The 19,556-nt window shown below is 42.5% G+C and overlaps 1 protein-coding gene across 8 annotated transcripts in view; it reads right to left on the bottom strand.

The window, feature by feature from the left end:
• Positions 1–19,556, bottom strand: part of fbrsl1 (fibrosin-like 1) — a 283,332-nt gene that overhangs the window by 150,688 nt on the left and 113,088 nt on the right. For all 8 annotated transcript variants that reach the window (XM_082553716.1, XM_082553717.1, XM_082553720.1 and 5 more), the window contains exon 3: positions 4,496–4,591. In XM_082553716.1, the coding sequence (XP_082409842.1) occupies positions 4,496–4,591 (96 nt within the window). The remainder of the gene's footprint in view (positions 1–4,495; positions 4,592–19,556) is intronic.

The following is a 19,556-nucleotide window of genomic DNA, read 5'->3' as shown; positions in this document are numbered from 1 at the left end:
TAGCTTTAATATCAGTATTCACATTAACCTTTTACCCGCCCTACCATGCACCCCACGCCTGCTCACTTTGCTACCATTCATTCTGTTCTGAACAACAGGGGTAGCTGGTCTAAAAACAAAAAGTCCCATACTACAAATACACCGTGGAAAACATGGTCCACATCTGTGTAAATACAACAGTGAGATACTGGGTGTACTGGTCTGTCCTCATAATGCGCTGCAGTGCTACATGTGAAAATTAAGTATCATTTATTGGCTTGAATTTAGTTCCCATAGACGTCAACAGACGAATGAGAGGGACTCCATCACCTTCATCAGGAGACAAATTAAAAAACTATTTGATACAGGAATTATTTTATAGCTGAAGATTTTAAGTGTCTGTTTAGTGCTAAAAAAACTCCTTAGATTAGGAAGAGCACCACAACAAGCTTTCTTTGGATGACTGGGCAGATATTTCACCATCGGTAAATATGGTGCATAAAAATAAGAGCTAATTTCCAAAATCATAGTCTTTCATAGCCTAACATTTTCAGTGTTCCCACCATGTTCATCTCTATAAAAAATAAAGAAATCTCTGTATGCATGTGTGTTGTTTGAATTTCTCAACAACAGTCTATCAGGTCCGACACGAACTTGTTGGGAAGGTGTCATTGTGGGGTCCTGCGGGTTAGGGTGAGGCCGTTCTATGTCATCATCCTTGACCTTTATGCTGATGCACTCTTTTGTGTCCACACAATGACACCATTTCAGGTAACATAGTTTCTAAATAACAGCGCACTGTCAATGACATCAAACGACAACAGGCACTCACTAATAATAAAGGGATCCATGCATCAGTGCGTTCTCTACGTTTCTATCAACTTTTCTTCTAAGCAGCTTCAAATTTGGCGAGTGTTTGAATGAGGGACGGCCTCTTTTCAGGGCCTTCTCCCTGTTGCTAGACAACAGTGATTTGTAACCTCACGATGTCACGATGAGGTCACGAATTCCCGTCACTAGATTTGTCACCCATTTAAATAACGTGTCTTATATATGAAGCTCTATGAGCAAAAATTGATCTGTTGTCACAGATCAAAGTCATCCTGCACACTGGAACGTCATCCTTTGATGATGCTGACATTCTTGTGATGGTGGACAGAGTTACAAAAGAAAGAAAGTGTAAAAATTATACACAGTGCCCATCAATTTTATGAGGTCTTTTACTTGTCTGTGTTTTATCTGTCCCTTTTTTATTCAGGATAAATATCTCTTTATGCAGTAAGGGACGTGTTTCGGCCCATTTAACTCCCGTGCTTTCTAATGCAGTCCTCTAAATACTGAACAAGAGCAGTATGGAGGCAGAAAAGGCTTGGTTTTGTTCTGTTCTCTTGCTCTGTCTGTCAGCGCCCAGCACGAATACCAATCTCAAAATCCCTCCCTCCACTTCCACTTTTCACTGCTTTTATTCCTCTGTCTAGATTGGCAATTTCTCCCCCCTGGTCTCTGGAGGAGACTTTTCTGCTAGACCAATTTCATCCATAGGTCCACCTTCAATCCAAAACGACCTCCCCCACACCTTCACCGCCACTGCCTCCCTTGTTTTGCACCCTCGCAATGTCCCTCATCCATTCTCCCACACCTGCTCAAAGCATCAGCCCTTGTCAACGCCTGTGTGCCCCTCTGATTTGCAGGACGGCTCCTGTGGTGACGATTAGGGAGGAGTCCTGCTGCGAACCGGAAAGTAGGCTCTGTGGGAATCAAAAGGCTATTCCCACTCTGCTCAACCTTTCTGCTATCCTCACTACCGCAACCAGAGAGGAGGCCAGAGTATGGGGCGTAAGAGCCGAACGGAAGGCAAAAATATGTGGATAAAAAAGGCCAAAAGCGTGTTTCAAGGAAAATGCGGTCTGTTGTTTATATGTGTGCGTGTTGTGAGTGCGTTAAAATGTGTGTACGTTCATGTGTTTGTGTGCGTAAGTGCATATGTGCATAGGTGGAGTGAGGCCAAGGCCATTTGGAACTAGCCTTACTATGTCGAGTTCATTCAACTTGCAGCATTCTGAGTAGAAAGAGAGGCTTATTTAAATGATAATGAGGGACAATCCGTTGGATTTAGTGCTGGTGAAGGGAGAAAAAGAGGGGAGGGAAAGGGGGATCCATTAAAACGCCAGTGGTTCATAAGCCATAGGGTCGGCATACAGCTAAACACTCTCTCTTAAAAGCCATTATACATGGCTCTCAATGGATTTCTGCAGTGCTTAGGACTTCAAAAGGATTTAAGAACCCGCCCCCGAGAGAGAGAGTGTTGGGGGAGGGAGTAGGACAAGTATGTGTGTGGTGGCGATGGTGGTTGGTGGCGAAAGAGATGGGGCGGATGCTGGCGGCATTTAAGGGTTAACTAAACAGCCCCGGAGAAGAAAAATGTTACTAAATCCACCCCCTTATCCTCTCCCAATTTCCACGCCCCCTCCTCCACTCTTCCTGCAAAAAAAAAAAGAAAGAAAGAAAGAAAGAAAAACATGGCGTTAAAAGGGGAGGGTCCTGTCCATCTTCTCCTAACCCAGACTATTGGTTTTTTACCGTTGCATGAAGGCCAGGAGGCGGGCCAATCACTACTAGTTGGACAATAATAAGAGAAAGGATGTGAACACGTATGCCCTCTGTGGCTGGAAAATAAGGTGGGTGGGTGGGTTTGGGTGCATGTGGGTGGATATGTTGGTGAATACAGTTTGGTTTTCGAGACGCCGACAGCAGCACAACTGCCACCCCCTCCTCTGCAGGACACAGTTACAGTGGAACCCACCCCCTCTCCCACCTCACATTTCCCTAATCCCTGCGTGGCTTAGTGCAGGGGCCCTACTGCACTGCAGGCACAATTACCTAGTCAAAATAAACAGATAAAGACCCGACCATGGCAATGAACAAACAGCATCCCCTGCATTTTTTCCTTTTTTTTTTTACCCCCTGCTCACAAATTGATGCATGACTGTTTTTACAGGCAGGCGGGTGCGTCCGCATGTCGCATTTGTCTCCGTTTCCTTTGGCGGTAAGACAAGAGAAATCCATTTTACTTGTTGCCAATGCGGCATCATTAGTTAAGAGCTCTTAAAGCTGGGGAACCACTTTGATGTGGTGGAGCGTATTTTATGAAAATTAGCAGAGCTCTCAGTGCGGTGGTGGAGATTTCATGGAGCTGAAAAAGTAAGAGATATAAGGGAGACAATGACACGCTGTGTGTCACGTCCAGGCCTTCACCGGGTGGAATACAGCCAGCGAAGAAACACGAAAAGATGGAAGGAGAAAAAGAAAGATAAAGACAGGCAGAGGAGGAGAGATGGATTGATATAGATGGCGTGGCTACAGCGATCAACGTCTGTGCACCATTTATTTGGCAGCAGATTAGAGAGACATGCCACATCTAACACCGTCGCCGATTACAGCGTGCAATTTTCAACCGTGTTCTCCCCCCACCCCTCGCCATTACAGCAAGCACCACCACTTCCACCGCCCCCCTTCGTTCATGCCCCCTCCTTCTTAGTGCTTGTCGCATATCCCTGTCAGAGCTGTCAACAAGCGTTGGGCTTTTATCTGACAAGCCCGCCTCTTCCTCCTGACTTTTTCATTAAAAGACAGCCTTTTACACAAATTCAAGAAAAACAGTGCAGAGGGGGGGATGCATGAGAGAAACTGAGCAGCGAGGCTTAGAAAAAAGAAAATGAAGATAGGAAAAAATTAGGCTGTTTTTTTTTCACGAGACTGAATTTTCGGTTGGAAATATGAATAACTTAAAACAATGTATTTAATAAGTTCTTTTAAATCTTTTTCCTTCCCATCATTTCAACCCTGCTGGAAAAGGAAGCTGCACATTTTCCTTCTTCCTCTCTTTCTCTCGCTCCTCCTGCTTTAGTCAGCTAAATGAACAGTCTGATTGAATTTAGTTAGGTTTGGGAGGCCTGCTTGACAGGCATTAGTTAGGAAGCATATTTCTACATTCATTTCAAATGAGCTGCTTGGGATTTTGCATAAATTCTCATTACTTCCCCTGTATTTAAATTGCATTATTTCATCCCTTATGCTGAACCAATGTCTGGTTTCCATTTTGCTTTGCCACCTACTCATCTTCTAAATGGGCTGGCATATGGATGCGGGCGCAGGGATAATTGGAACCGTTCCTTTAACTCGTTCCGTTCTGGGGTTGGTGAGGTCGACCCACACCTGGCTGAACCTGGTTATGTTTAAATTTAACTGGTCACGCTTCACGTAATGGCAAGCAAACTAGGTGATATTGTGTGACCAGTCCTTTCTATGCGCTGTTAACCAACTACCCTCGGGAGCTTGGAAAGAAAAGCATCTGGACTTCTTTAAGTTTTGGTGCAGAAGCTTTTCTTTCCAAGCTGCTTAGCCTACGATGACCTGGATGACCGAGAAGCTTCACAGACACATTAACCAACTAGCATTCTTCCCAACACAAAGAGGCTATCTGAGATTAGAGTTTGGGTCTCGTCTGTGGACTCACCTCACTGAGCTGCTCTTTGGAGTTGCTCCTGTGTGGTCGACTGAGTTCAGTCTCGTCCTCGCCAACTTTGACTGGATGAAGAGCCAAAGGTTTGATCTGCAGAACACACAAGACATGGTGCCATCGTCTAAAAATGTAGTCATAGAATCGACCATGCCACTACTTAAAGACACTGACTTATTGTATTTTTTTTCAGAAACAAATTTAAAAGCTGCAACAGCTTTTTGCTATAACAAGATGGCAAAGAGAAGAAGACTGAAATATTTACACAGACCAGAGAAAAACAACAATTTAAAACTATCTTGTTGAGAGCTAAGTGTACTTCATAACTGTGGTGGGCGCACATTTTAGTCTCACCTACTTTGTGTAATGCAACAAACTATAGAAACCTCTATTAATATTCATGCCATCTAAAATTGTACAGAAGGCTGGGTTGTTGATTGCTGATTGCCTTCTATCGCTGCATTTTCCAATTCAGTGTCAGCCCATGCAACAAGATCTAATAACACCAAACATTTAATCACGCTAGAAAGATTTTAGTTGTGCATTAGCCAACTTTATATCTGACTGACAGAAATGACACACAAACACAATAATTGCAAAGAAGACCAAAGTAAAAAACAAAAACAATACATTGCACACAATGGTACATGATAAAAGAATAGCAGAACTCTGATCTACCTGCAAATATGTGAAATTTATTAACCCTTTAAGACCTACCATAGAACCAAGTCCGCCAGAGCTTATATTATATTTTTACATGCTGTGGAGCCATTTCTGGGAGCATTTCAAGTTGATATACATCAATACAACCATTATAGCCAAAATTTTAATAATATGCATTAAGTGCATAGTAATTACATAAATTGCAAAAAAGTGCAATAAACTACAAAAAATTTGAAAATCGTTTTTGTTTTCTTAACATATATTTCTAGTTAGAGAAATTTAAGAGAAACTGTAAATACAAAAAAGTTGCACAAAATAGTTTCCCACCACAGGAAATTTATTTTAAGTGTCTTCATAGTTTTATTTTTGAAATACACCAATTTTTATATACTGCAGGAAAAACGAAAATAAATATTAGAGTGCAAATTTGCAAAAAAAAAAACAGCATATGCATCAAAATAAACTATTTCCAGCAGTGCAATTTGAGTACTAAGCATCGCAGAAACGACACAGAAAGTCATAAAGTCAAACATAACTTTTAAAAACACCAATATAGGCCCATGAGGCCCTGATGGTAAAAAAAACTACATTTCTGCAAAATGACGTCACTTCCAGTTTCGGGCAGGTCATGTCGGACATGCGAGAGTTCACGCTGATGGTCGTAGGAAGTGTTACAAACAGCTGATCGGATCGGCAAAGCCTGTTTCTGGAATATTATGTTTTTGTTGCTGCAAGTGCTTTTTATGCAGTTTTTGCAAAGCTATATGTGGAAGGAAACTGTGACCTAGGACAAGCTGATGACATAAGATCTAAGTACAACTCCTCCGGTTTCATATGCAAAAAAATTATTGCGCTAGCTTACGTGGTTGCAGAGCTACCGGGATTTAAAAATAGTTACACAAAACGGAGCGTGCCCGCTCTGACCGGCTTTAAAGGGTTAAAATACTTTTTCATTCACTTGGTTTCCTGTCAAACCGCAACCAGCAGTGGAAGTGGAAGGTTTTTTAATCATTTATAACAAGTCTGTTAAACTGTGTCTTATATTCCAGCTCATGTTATTTCCTCTAACTTAGTCGAATGTACTTTGAACCAGGTGACTATGTAAAGCACAGTCGAATAAAAATGGGTTCAACTGACCATGGAACACAGCCTTTCAAAGGAAATACAATGAGTGTGTGAGAGTCAGTTTATACTTTGGTTAAATGCAAAATCGAACTGGCTGCAACAAAAACACCTGGAACGCAAAACCTCAACCAACAGGTGCTGGTCGCACCAGCCAGCATGGGTAATGCAGCAGGGCAAATTAAGTAAACACAACTGTGCTGGGTTTACTTAATTTAAGGGATCAGTGCAAATGCAGTTGCTCCGTGTTGAGCTTGACTGATTTATTTAACTATAAGTCTAGTCAGCATAGTTCAGCTTGAGTGAAATAACATTTCCTTCTTGATCACATACTGTACATTAGATAATGTGAGGACACACCCGATCATACTTTGGGTAGGCAAAATTAACCAGGACAGAATAGCTCTGACCTGTAATATCCTTACCTTGGCTGAAAAATGAAAAAGCAAATAATATGCTGCTGGACTAAAATTCCAGTCCAGCCCAGTTCCTCAGTTAGCTCTAAAAGCTCCATAAGCTAACTTTAAAAGGCCGGAATGACCAAGCAAAAACTTAAAGGTAACGTGAACTATGAGTAGATAATACTGCAGACAATGTTGACATGTGTATAACATTTCAGAGAAAAAAAACTTACTATTTAGCACATACAGAATATCAAATAAAAGTTGATGTAATGTAAAATCATGGCGAAACCAAAACCTGACAGCCCTAATGCTAACATGGATGGTTTGCTTTATTGTAGGCCATCAAGTCCCACAGTTGGTGTGCAACCAAATTCCCAGCCAGATGGGAGGTTGGCGAGCTAAGCAAGGAAGACTGTGTGCTGCTGCAGGATCAGCCAATCACAATGTCCCGTGCTGCTTCCCCACCTTGGAGTACAGCAGCAATGGCCGCGGGGTGTAATCCATTTGACTAGCAGTTTGCGTGTAGCAGCTCCCCCGGTGGCAAGTATGGTGTCTGGCCCCGGTCTCCTGATCTCCACTGTAATTTAAGCAGATCACTGCTACAATTAACCTTTCCCGGTAAATATCAATTATGGCCCCCGGCTGGGCTAGAATTAAAAGGGTCATCAGCTAATCTGACAGGTCCTGTACGGTACCACCTGGCTGGGAGAGAGGGAGGGAGGCAGGGCGGCAGAGAGAGAGAATGTTTGTCTACCCTTGTGCCCACCAGCTCACAAGCCAAGTAGACACAATTCCCTTTTAATTACCCTGCTGCCGCCAGGGCAAGCATGCTGATTGGCCAAGGGGCATTAGCAGTGTGCTGAGGTCAATAGTGACAGGATAGGGGTAGGGTGGGGTGAGCATGGAGGAGCAGTGGGGGGGAGCTGCCGCCTAGCAATCAGGGTGTAGAAATGGAAGGAAGAGAGACCTGGCAGGTGGGCCTAATTAGGTTTGACTTCCACCTCTACCCGCCTCTCCCTCGGTCTCTCTCGCTCTCTCTCAACTAGCTGTCAGCCTAATCACTCCTTGAATCTCAAAATAGATGGTGGCCCTTTTGATTTCCTCCTCTCAAGGAGAGCACAAACAGAGCAATCCTCCTTGGCAGGGAGGCAAGCACGTCAGTAGAGACGGAGCGTCGAGGTACAGCCACAGTTGTGTTGCTGTCAAGTGCTGGCGCTGAATACTTTGTTTACTCAGCATCAGCGTTGCTGACACATTCCCAAAGTGCCCAAAGTGCTTCCGTCTCCTCAGGGACTTTGGGGTTACATTTCCCAGTCAGCAATCAATTTGGCTATTGATCAAAACACAGCTTCTAATTAGGCACCTAGGTTAATGATGTAGCGTGCAAAGACCGTTCCCCAACCTGCTGTTCAATTGCATGGGATAGCAATTGATCTAGGCAGGAATTCACCAACTCTGACAAGGGATTGGCAGCTTGGACTGCCTGTGATTAAGTGAGGGACTAATTTCCTGTCTGGGGAGGTGCTTAATTGGCCCTAAACTCCCAGCTATATAGCTTTCATGTTTTTTTCCCCCTTTTCTTTTGTTGTATACTCATTAATGTTAAAGGACGAGTTAGTAAGCTTGACAATGGGACTAATTGTCTTTGCTAAAATTCAACTGCTTGCAAGTGGTGACAAAGTCCAAGGTTATAACTATTCTCTATTCCTAAATGATGTCTTTAAAATCCACTCTGGGCAAAACAGAAAGAAAACACTGTTATCACTGCTTCGAAATGTCACATAGTTTTTGTGAAAATAAACTTTATTTAGGTTTGTTCCAGACAGTATTAGGGGAAGGCTAATCAGGCTGTAGCAGCAACTAAATGTTCTTATTGTGATGCTATGTGAAGTGTGTAGAAACTGTGAGCACAGTCATGTAATACAGACTAGCTGAAAAAGTAATTAATTATAGTTACTAGTTACTTCTTCAAAAAAGTAACTGAGTTAGTAACTGAGTTACAAGATTCTAAAAGTAATGAATTACTTGAAAAGTAACTATTGTGTTACTTAAAAAAATGTTTAACCCTCTGGGCTCCAGGGTATAACTGGCCATTTTTAACCACTTTTGATTTTCCCTCCACATTTAACCTTTAAAAAATATTTACTTTGCCTTGTTTGGTGTCATTCTTTTCAGCACAACCTCACGTTTCTGAATTTATGGTTATGTTTTCATTTTGACACACCGTATTAACACAACTGATCTAAAATCACAGAAAAAACATAAAAACCGAGTAGAAAAAGATATATTTTTACTGCAACCATCACAAACATGTTTAATGAATCAAATTTCATAACTTTAAATGCAAATATAAATTGTCAATTTTAAAATCATATGCACAAGTTTTGCAAACAACAAAGTTATTTGCAGCTATTTACCTTTTACCCTCTTTTTTTTTAATAACCATTTCAAACTATTTATATAACAATCAGGTGTTCTGCATTCAATATGTACGTCTTTCTCTCTCTCCCTCTCTCGCCGTCACCCCTAAAACTTCCCCCTCTTCCCCCTTCATGTTGTCATATCATTGTTTGATTGGTCAACATGGTACATTTTTCCACCAACACAAAAGGGCGTTTTTTTGTTTTGTTTTGTTATTTTTTGCTCAGAGAGTGCTCGCTGCGCTGTCCTTAGACGAAGCTATTGAGGAAAAAACGCCGCGTATACATTGTTTATCATCTACATCATGGTTTTACGTGGCCTATCAACACAATTTAAAAAAATATTCTTCCTCAGTCAAACAGCAGCACTCATGCGATTGTTTTGCCTCCTTAGCTCCAGGTGTTGTGCTAGACAGTGATCGTGATCACCGTCCGCAGCTGCTTAAAGCTGTAGCGCCCAGATTACTTACAGCTACTTCCTGCAACTGATATAAGGTGCGGTAAGCTGAACACAGCTTCAACCGTCTGTTTGTTGAAAAATAGTAACGTGACCGCATTCTCTTGTTAGTAACGGTATTGTAACAATAGGAATAGTAATTAGTTAGATTACTCGTTAGTGAAATAAGTAATGCCGTTAGTAACGCTGTTACTTGTAATGCCGTTATAACCATCACTGGTCATTTGATGCAGGGCTGTATTAGCACAAAATCATATAGCGTTAATACCAAACGAGCAGCTCGTGAGTCTTGACTATAAATTCTACATTTGGCAGCTCTTAGTGAAAACTGCAGGGATAACTAATTATTCAAAAGTGTTTTTAAACTTGACTTTTTTCATCCATCCATTTTCTTCCACTTATCTAGGGCTGGGTGTAGGGGAAGCTAGCTAAGCAGAGATCCCAGACCCCCATCTCCCCAGCCACCTCCTCCACTTTATCCAGGAGTACACTGAAACGTTCCTAGACCAGCAGAGATATAGTCTCCTCCAGCGTGGCCTCCTTCCTGTAGGACATCCCTGCATCATCTCACCTAGAAGACCCAGGAGGCATCCTTGTCAGATGCCCAAACCATCCAAAAATTGCAAATGCAACCTGCCTCTCACTGTCACTCTTGTGATTGCATCTGAATGACGCCATTAAGACCATTAAATGACCAGCATCTGAATTCCAGACAACAGAGTTAATGAAACCAACAATGAGCAAACAACAATGCTACGTATCCCATATCTGAAAAGGATGCAGTAATGTGTGTGTGAGTGAGACTGGGGAGATGACTTAAGACTACAGAGAGAAGAGAAATAGGAGGAAAAAAACACAGCTTCACTTAGCTGGCCTGTGTTTTACATGAATAATGTACTGGAAATTAGCTCCATTAGTCTCGGTATTGAACATGTCTGCAGACCATCTCTGGAGGTTGCTGCTCTGTGCTCTTTAATTATCTTCAAAAGGCCCTCCAGCATCTTAATTTCCCCCCAAGTTGAGTAGGGCCGACGTGGGTCTCCTCATTTATACTACTCTAACCCTGGGTGAAGTCGCAAAGCCCCTCTGCGTAGAAAGGGTTAGACATAGATGGACATAGTAGTGGCTCATATCTGCTCAGGCTTGGCTAAGTTTCTTTTTCCATTCACTCTTCCGCCCTCTTCCTGCAGTGTCTATCAATCGGCAGCTTGTCAGCAGGGAGCTGGCAGGAGGCTCGCGGGTGATGCTTTGTTGTACTGCTCCTTTGATCCTCCCTCCTTCTTCACCTTGCAGGGGGTTTTATGGGGGCATCGAATGACTGCGTGGTCTCCCACCTTTTCCCTCCTTGAATCAAAGAAGCTGTTAGCTCTGCCCTCGATTTTCCTCTCCTTGCTCCAGTTCCTCTGTTCGCTCTGCCTTGTCTCTCCCTAGCCTGCCGTCACCTGTCAACAGTGCTGAGGGAGGCTGTGATTTGGCCTTGTTCCAGTGTCAGTCCTCATTACCCTAAGATCTTGGACCTTGCCTCCCACACACACTCCCTTCTTTCTGCTATTCTTCTCTACGGGCTTCCCCTGCACAGAGTGAGGAGGAGATGAGGGGCAATACAAGAAGGCCTGAAGATGACTGATAGAGATCCTTCCTCTAATTTGTTCTGAAAAGTGTCCTGCGCAAAGGACCCTCACCCCCATTAACCCAACAACAGGCTGCTACCGCTGCTCAGGGAGCACATGTGTGTGTGCGTGTGTCTATCTGGGATCGTGTATGTGTGTGAGGGTGGCCCGGTGGTGCGGCAGGCAAAGGCACCTCCGCGCTCAGTGCCGAGCTCCGGCACCGGCTCAATCTATCGGCTCATTATCCCTCCCGCCCAAGCTGGGGCGCAGACAAGTGCACTTTAGGGCCACAGGCCAAATTGATTCATCTGCCTTCATTTTCTTCAGGCGCAGAAGTGGCAGCTGCTTGGAGGCAGGGAAAGGAGCTATAAGATGGTGAGACACACAGACAGGAGAGAGGCAAGGAGAGAGACTCTGTACGCGAGTGAGATAAAGGAAGGATGCATCGAGAGAGAAAGAGAGGTATTCCTGACTTTGTTCCTCATCCATGCGTTATTTCACTTTCCCTCTCTCTCTCCCTCTACAGCACAACCAACACCTCCCTCCCTTGAATCGCTATCAATACATGCACTCACTCCCCCACCAAGTCCCAAGTTGGAAATTAGCCCAAGGACAAGCAAGTGGATTTACTACAGGGAGCGCAAATGGATTTTTGCTTTTATTTTGACGAGTCCCAGTGTATCCATTACAGCTTTTAATCATACATTATTCATAGAGCTCACTTTATAATAAATGACCACATAAAAAGGGATACACATATTATACAAGTCCTAAAATGCCCCCATAACGCTGTCTCCCACTGCACTCAGAACTACATCACATTTGTAAGCTGGTTTACAAATACGAGCCTGTGATGGTGTTTCCATTCCAAGCGCCGACGCCAGGACACGACAAGAGTCGGCAGATTAAAAGCCACGCTGCATATAAATGAGGTACTGTGCAAACAAATGAGAAGGTGTGACCTATTAGCCATTTGTGTCCTCTGCACAAAATTGCAGTGTAGAATGCAGCCGAGTGTAAAGCTAACAGGGGTGGCCACTGCAACCGCCCCGCACTGTAACAAAGCAGTCAACCTGAAAGCAGAGCCACCTACTCGGCCTGATTCCCAGCCAACGGGGACCTCAGGAGAGCCTGAGTGTCTCCCCAGTTCATCTAAAACAGATGAACTGGGGAGAAGAGCATTCCCTCTGGGCCCTGGGTCTCTCCAATCACTCTCACCATATGCCTCCTGGGGGAGTGAGGGAACAAGGCAAGAGAGGAGGAAGGGGAGGTGCATCTGCTCCCAAATACGAACCTATCCCTCAGCACCTGTCCCCGGGGTTCACTGACAACTGCAACCAACAGACACGCACACACACCTTACCTGTCATCCAAGACCATAGGAACAGTATCTGTCCTGAACAGATAAGCCCCTTACAGCGGAAACACCCCAGCCCCCTCCTCTCCCTCTCAACTCTCACTCCAAGGCAACCATTTCTCAAAGCTACAAACAACAATTAGGAGGATGATGTCAAAATGCTAATGATGTTATTGGAAGGAAAACAAGGAAGCAGTGCTGTGGATCTGCGTCTTGCTCTCCAATTGTGAAGCCTCTTCTTTATTTCTTGTTTTTTTGCGAGACACGCACAGCTTCCACTTCGGTGGAAGCTCTTATGCATGCTTACAAGAAAAATTCAAATGGTGATCATATTGGAGGCTGTTTATTTTTCCCCAACTTGCATAATCATTTGCAAGTCAAAGTTCACTTTGACTTTCAAAAAAAAAGAAGAAAAAGGGCACGTTCAAAGTCTCAGTAAACCAATTTCAGGTTGTGGTACATGCTGCTGGAAATGCCACATTTGCACTTTGTGTTCAGCTAAACCTTTAGGAGCGTAAGAGAGAAAATGATTTATTCATTCATTTTCAGGTGTGTGTGCCTTTACAGCCGTCTCAGCCGTCCTTTCCAATCGCCAAGTTAAAGTGAAAATAGATCTGTATTCTCTCCAACAGATCAGAAAATAAGAATAAAAATTAACTGTTTACACGTAACATTGTGTCTCTCAAACAGAGATGTGTGACTGATTGGAGGCATTTTCACTGCAGAACATATGTTACAAATGAGTTCCTTATGTCTTAGTTACATCATAATTCAGTATTGTAAAAGATACATGCAGTAAATAAAGAGGGCTTTTTGCCTGTAGTGAGTGTTGACTCTAATAACGGTAGGATGGAAAATTGTGCCGAAGGTTTTGAGTGGAATGGATTTATCACTTATGACTCTCAACTACATCGCCCTTAAGTGGACAGAGATAAGACTGGTGTAAACAGTCTTATCAGCTGATAAGAGTCTGTTGGTGGGACAGCTCAGTGGTCCAGACAGATGTCGAAATGACACACGGTGTTTGGCTACACACGGAGATTTTCACAACTTGAATTCACAAGTTAACTGAAAATCAAAGCCAGAACTGCTCTCTGTAAATATGAAGCAAATCCAGATGAAGGTCACGCAATAAACAAAAGTACTGACAGCAGTTATCAGTATTATCATTAATGTATAACATTCTAGTCACTGCTCTCAGCCTAACCCCAGTTTCTTCAAAGATCAAGTTATTTTTTAATAAATGACTTGATTTCTACATTTTAATTTGCCTCTGATAAATTACACACAGGGCACTGTGCACCACTGATCCATGGGCAAAGACCATTCAGCTGCCGTGAAACCCTTAATTATTTTTTAACACTTGAAAATGATCTTATTAGTTGTAAAAATTACATTTTTGGAAGTGCAACATTCACACTCTCTCCTGTGTCTGCACCTGATAACTTTGTCACCCTCACACGTACTATAAGAAATGTTTAATTTCCTCTAATGTAATCTGAAATAATTATCAGTTGAAGCTGACATTCGCACTGCAAAAAGGCTCCTTTTAACAAATTCACCGAAAGCACACACACACACGCGCGCATGCACACACACAACTTAAAATACCTATCACTCACTGCAGCATAATTAAAACACTGAAGATGAGATTGTTGGTTAAAAGGAAATGAGCAAGTCATTAAAAGATAGACAGTTGAAGAAGAGTCCTAAACTTTTAGTTGGTTTAACTTTAGACTGTGTTCTTCAGTTGGTTGGGGCAATAGGTCATTAACAGGAATGTCGGGGTGATATCATATTTTCTAATCAATATGTGGCCAACCAGCACGGGGCAGAGGATGAGCTATGGGACTGCATAAAGGGAAAGTATAAAATGAGTAATATTTCTGAATCATGCTCTTGTGCTGGGTCTCTGGATTTAAAATTAGTCCCCTTTCAAGAGCTGTGACCAAGAAGCTGATCCTAAATGATCTTAACTGTATCTTGTTTATTTGTTTAGTGTGTAAACCTTTTACTTTACAGCTGACATACATATCAGCGCCAGTATGCCTGTAATAAGAATCTATTCTGCAACATAATATATTATTATGAGTATATTCATGGGGCTCCAGTTACAATGAACAGCAGCAGAAGCTAAGACAGCTCACAGGAAAACTAACCGCCAAAGCCAGTTCAAGAATCTTAAACCTAATAACAGACAGACTCAGGAGAACAAAGAACACACAATGTTTGAATTTTATTCAGAGCTAACTATGAGGCAATAAAGTGAAGAAAAAAACACGAAGAAGCTGTGTAATATTTGGACATTTAAGTCCTGGTGCTGTAGCAACGTATGCTAGAGCTAACCTGTGAGACTTGTGAGGAGGTGAGGCATGTCATCAGAGGTAACTGAAAGTTAAGAGGAAAGAGACAGAAAGAGGGAGTTTTCGAAAGAGAGAGAGGTGAGGTAAATGGAAGGATTCGCGAGGTAGTTTGCAGTCAAAGAGTGTGAGAGAGAGACCGGGAGAGACAGCCAGAGTGCTCTGGGCTTTTTAATAGGAGGCAGATGCAACACATGTAATGAATCAGCTTCGGTTCGACGCTGCTTCCCTCTGATGTCTGAGCGCTGGCCCTGCCCTTGGAAAACTTCTGGGACGTTATCTCATGCCTGCATAGCACACAGTACCAGTAAATTTTGCAGGAAGTGTTATGTGTTAGATGAAGGTGGGGAAGGGGAGGTAGGAGTGCTGTGTGTATTGGCACACTCATATGCATTTATCTGTGGTATGTGTGTGTGTGTGTGTGTGTGTGTGTGTGTGTGTGTGTGTGTGTGTGTGTGTGTGTGTGTGTGTGTGTGTGCATGTGTGTAACTTTAGGTATTTGAAGAAGAAGAAGAAGATGAAGACTCGGGCAGCAGCTTAGAAAGGGCGCAGACCCTGACTAAAAACAATTGTCTATGTATATGTGTGTATGTATATGTGTGTATGTATATGTGTGTATGTATATGTGTGTATGTATATGTGTGTATGTATATTGGCCATTTATGCTGTAAAACTGTGTAAAGCTTGTCTCTTTATGTCAGGTGAATTTAACACAGCCAATGAAGATGTTATGACAGCAGTCTGGTTCTGCTCACCGGAGTCTATAAGCACATTATATCAAGATGAAGATGTAATGTCTTCTAATACAGACCAACAAGCCCAACTTGCAGATAGATGAACTGAGGAATAGTTTACTGGGATACTAAATGGAGCAATGCAATCATGTAAGTTATTAGTTTCCATCATCCATCCATCTTCTTCCATTTATCCAATTCAGGGTTGCTGAGGGGTGATGGAGGGCTGGAGCCTATCCTAGCCGGGTACACCCTGGAAAGGCTGTCAGTCTGTCGCAGGGCTAACACAGAGAAACAGACAACCATTCACACCCATGGACAATTTAGAATGACCAGTTATTCTAACCCCACTAACTGCATGTTTTTAGACTGTGAGAGGAAGCTGAAGTACCCGGAGAGAACCTCCTGCAGGGGGAGAACATGCAAACTCCCCACAGAAAGGCACCCGAAGATGGCGAATTCAAACCCAGGACCTTCTTGCGCTGAGGCATCAGTGCTAACTACCATGCCAATTAGAAAGAAACTAATGACTTCAATGAAAAGTTCACCTATTATTAGGTTAGTTAGGTTAGTTATTATTAGTTTCTAATGAAAACGCCGAATTAAAATGTTTTTGACGTAAGTTTTGTTTAGGATTTATTTTTTAAACAACAATTTAACAGCATAGTTTCACTATAAAAATGGATTCCACCTTATACTTAGTAACACTGTTTACAGGAAATACCCTTTGTATAGTTCTCTGTTATGTTTGTGTATTCTTGCAAAAGCAAGCTGCTTAAGTTAACATAATAGTTAATAGTTAATAAAAAAGCAGAAATCTTGTACTTTCTTGGAACCTCCTTTTGTGTAGATATCCTTTAAATAATCAATATACAAATAAGACATAAAATGGTATTTCTTTATATATATACATATATATAAAGAACAATATCCCAAAATCACAGTAATAAATAAAAACAAACACATATTTGGCTCATTCCTCCTCCTAAAGTGCCCTTATAGCCAAGTCGTTTTTCCCAAGGAAAGGATCATCGTTCTCTTTGGATGTGCAGTAAATTGGTAGATTGGTAACGCATTACGGTGCCGTCACACAGGCATTTATCTACCTCCACATACAGGCCTGCATACGGAATGTTTTAAATCCTTATAAGCCCAGATGCAGAAAGCATGCAGCCTGTGTACCTGACATGCAAAAATGTGAAGGATGGAGGGTCAAAAAGACAGTGAGAAGACAGAGTCATTTATAAGAGAAGGAAATTGGGTGGAGACCAATAGTAGATTAAAAAGTGGTAAAGAGAAGGGTAGAGGTTGGACAGAACTGTGGATTACTCCTCACAGAACTATAATGCACCTATGAAAAGAGTAAAAAAGTATTTCAGATATGAAAGACGTCAGGAACAGAGAGTGGAACAGAGAAGGGAAGAGCAGAACCTAAACTATGCTAGAGGCTTCCTCCCTGTCATTTCGGTGTTTGACTATGACATGTGTCTATTTGCTGTCAGTCCTATCATTCTTGCTTGGACCTGAAGACACAGGTTTTAAAAGGAGTTTGAACAGGAGGAGGAGGAGGAAAAGGGAGGAGGGAAAGCAGATAAGATGAGAGGATTCTAAAGCTTTGGGTTGGTATGGAAATCAGGTCTTGGAAAAGAAAAAAAGAAATGCTGAAAACCAGATGGGATCAGCCGTTGACATGACAGCATCGAGCCTTGAGAGCGCAGATCTACTGCTCGTGCAATTACACGGTCGCATTTGCATCTATATGATCCCTCAAAATGCTGACATGTGTGGGGATTTGAGCGTTGCTATCTGTGAGTGCCTGTGCACTGTGTGTTTCTTTTCTGTGCGTTTGTGTGCGTGAAAGCATATTTGCAACATTAGCTGAGCTGACAGGCGGCGCAGCTTGTTGAGGCTGTAGTTGGCAGAAGAGGATCATGTCAATTGTGTTAATAGGGATAATAGTTATTTAATAAGTGTACAAAGGAGGATAACTGTGCATTGTAATTAGCTAGGCCACTACAGCAAAGCTGCCGCTTATATCCGTCCATGATTAGGAACATATGGAACAGTCCACAGGATTTGACTAAAGTTTAAATGTAAATCTGTGCTGCAGAAAAGTGTTATACACTGATGTGGCTTAATTGAATACTAACCTGACCTCTTGTTGTTGTGGAATTGAGTGATTTCATTACCTGTCTGACTACATCATACAATGTCATGCAGCTGAATTATTTTATGCAAAGTATGCTGCTCTCCTTGTTGCTGAAGCTTTAAAATTGCAATATTTGTTTTGCTTGAAAAAAAAATCCAAGCGAGAGCAAACTGAGCTAAGGCAAATATTTGGCAACTGCGGAGGCCTGTTTCCATGTGGTATAATTGTCTTGTATTTTGCAGTTTAATGTGGATGCCCTGGATGATTCATGCATGAGCTCTCAGTTAACCTGCAGATCTTAAGATGCACAAACAAGATTAACATGTAGGAAGTTTCTGAAATGTTTTGATTCACACTAATTTTGGACATGAGACAACTGGTTTCAGTAGCACCCACATGTTCTTCAGTGCAGCACAGACATCCTTAATACGACACCGTGCACATCAACACATATACTTACGAAACTCTCGAGTTACAGGATACATCTCCGTGTCTCCAAGAAAGCACAATGCCAGCACTGTCTCTGTCATGTAAAGTGGCTTTGTTCAGACTTGTGCGTGTGAAAGTATGGATTGCTCACTTGCTTTCGTGGAACCAACTGATGTCAGTAACAGTCATTTAACACACAAACGCAATCTAGTTGTAAGAAACACAATGTGTAAAAGCTTGCAAATGAATGTCAAGAGCTCACAGCATATGAACTACCAAGTGGGAGAAGAAGGAGCAGGGAGGTGAGCAGTGAATGAAGAAATGACAGGAGGATGTTGGGAGGCTTATTGTCTCGAGGAGCGGCCCATTCGACCTTGGCAGGGTGAGAAGTCAGGGGCTTCGGCCTCCCCGGGCACATAGCTGCCAGGGTAATTGTGCCGTGATCTTGACCTTGCATTGCTTAAATTTTGCCCTCCGTTCTCTCGATCCCTCCCTCTTTCTTTATCTCTCTCTTTCCCTTGTTGAAGCTGAAGAGAAGCTCGGATCTGCTCTCTGCTCTAATGATGTCAGTTCCCCCGAGGAGGCGTCTGTCTGCTGAATCTCAACAGCTAGCCTTCAAAGTCCCAGGCTGGACCAGGGCCTGGCGGGAGGGCCTGGAGGATGATGGAGGAGGATCAACTACACGCAGTAACCCCAACCAGAACAACGGCATGACATTCTCCTGAAGACAGCAACAAAGGTCCTGATCCTCTTACCCTGCTAATGTTAATCAAGGCCCTCAACAGTTAAAACATAAGAACATAAGATTCACCATGCAAACAAAACAAGAGATTGTTCAAGGTCAGTGCACAAGTTTCATAATGTGAAGAACTGAACAGGTACGAACTTCGAACTGAGAAGTCCCTTAGATTAAAGCTAACCTCTTTGGATTGCTCACCAGATTTTGAACAAGCCTCATCGTAATAAGACATGGACAAAACGTGTTGTCACACATTACACCTGAAACCCATCCTTTGGGCTAAAATTAGTTTAGACTCACTATCTGTTTTCATTTTCACATGCTGTTTCGTTAGATTTAGACACTAACTACAGGAACCAAAACTCCTTTCACAAGGTTCAACACGTTTAGGAAGCTCCATTTTATCAGCTCCACAGCAGAAATAATACATCTTCACCCCAAACTGCTAAATCTCAGAGTTTCTGTTCATCAGTTTTTTTGAATGGACAATAATGCATCTTCTAGGCTTTAAGTAGGTAAAATAGGTCCCCTAGCAGCCATCCCTATGGCAGTAAATTCAAATGACAAAAGCCACTCAGTGGATAATATAAACTCTTTAAACTCAAAAGCACAAT

The sequence above is a fragment of the Aulonocara stuartgranti genome (genome assembly GCF_965226115.1).
Source record: "Aulonocara stuartgranti genome assembly, chromosome: 12".
Lineage (NCBI taxonomy): Eukaryota > Metazoa > Chordata > Actinopteri > Cichliformes > Cichlidae > Aulonocara > Aulonocara stuartgranti.
Note: the sequence above shows the minus strand (reverse complement) of the source record. Positions and strands in the feature narration are given on the sequence as shown.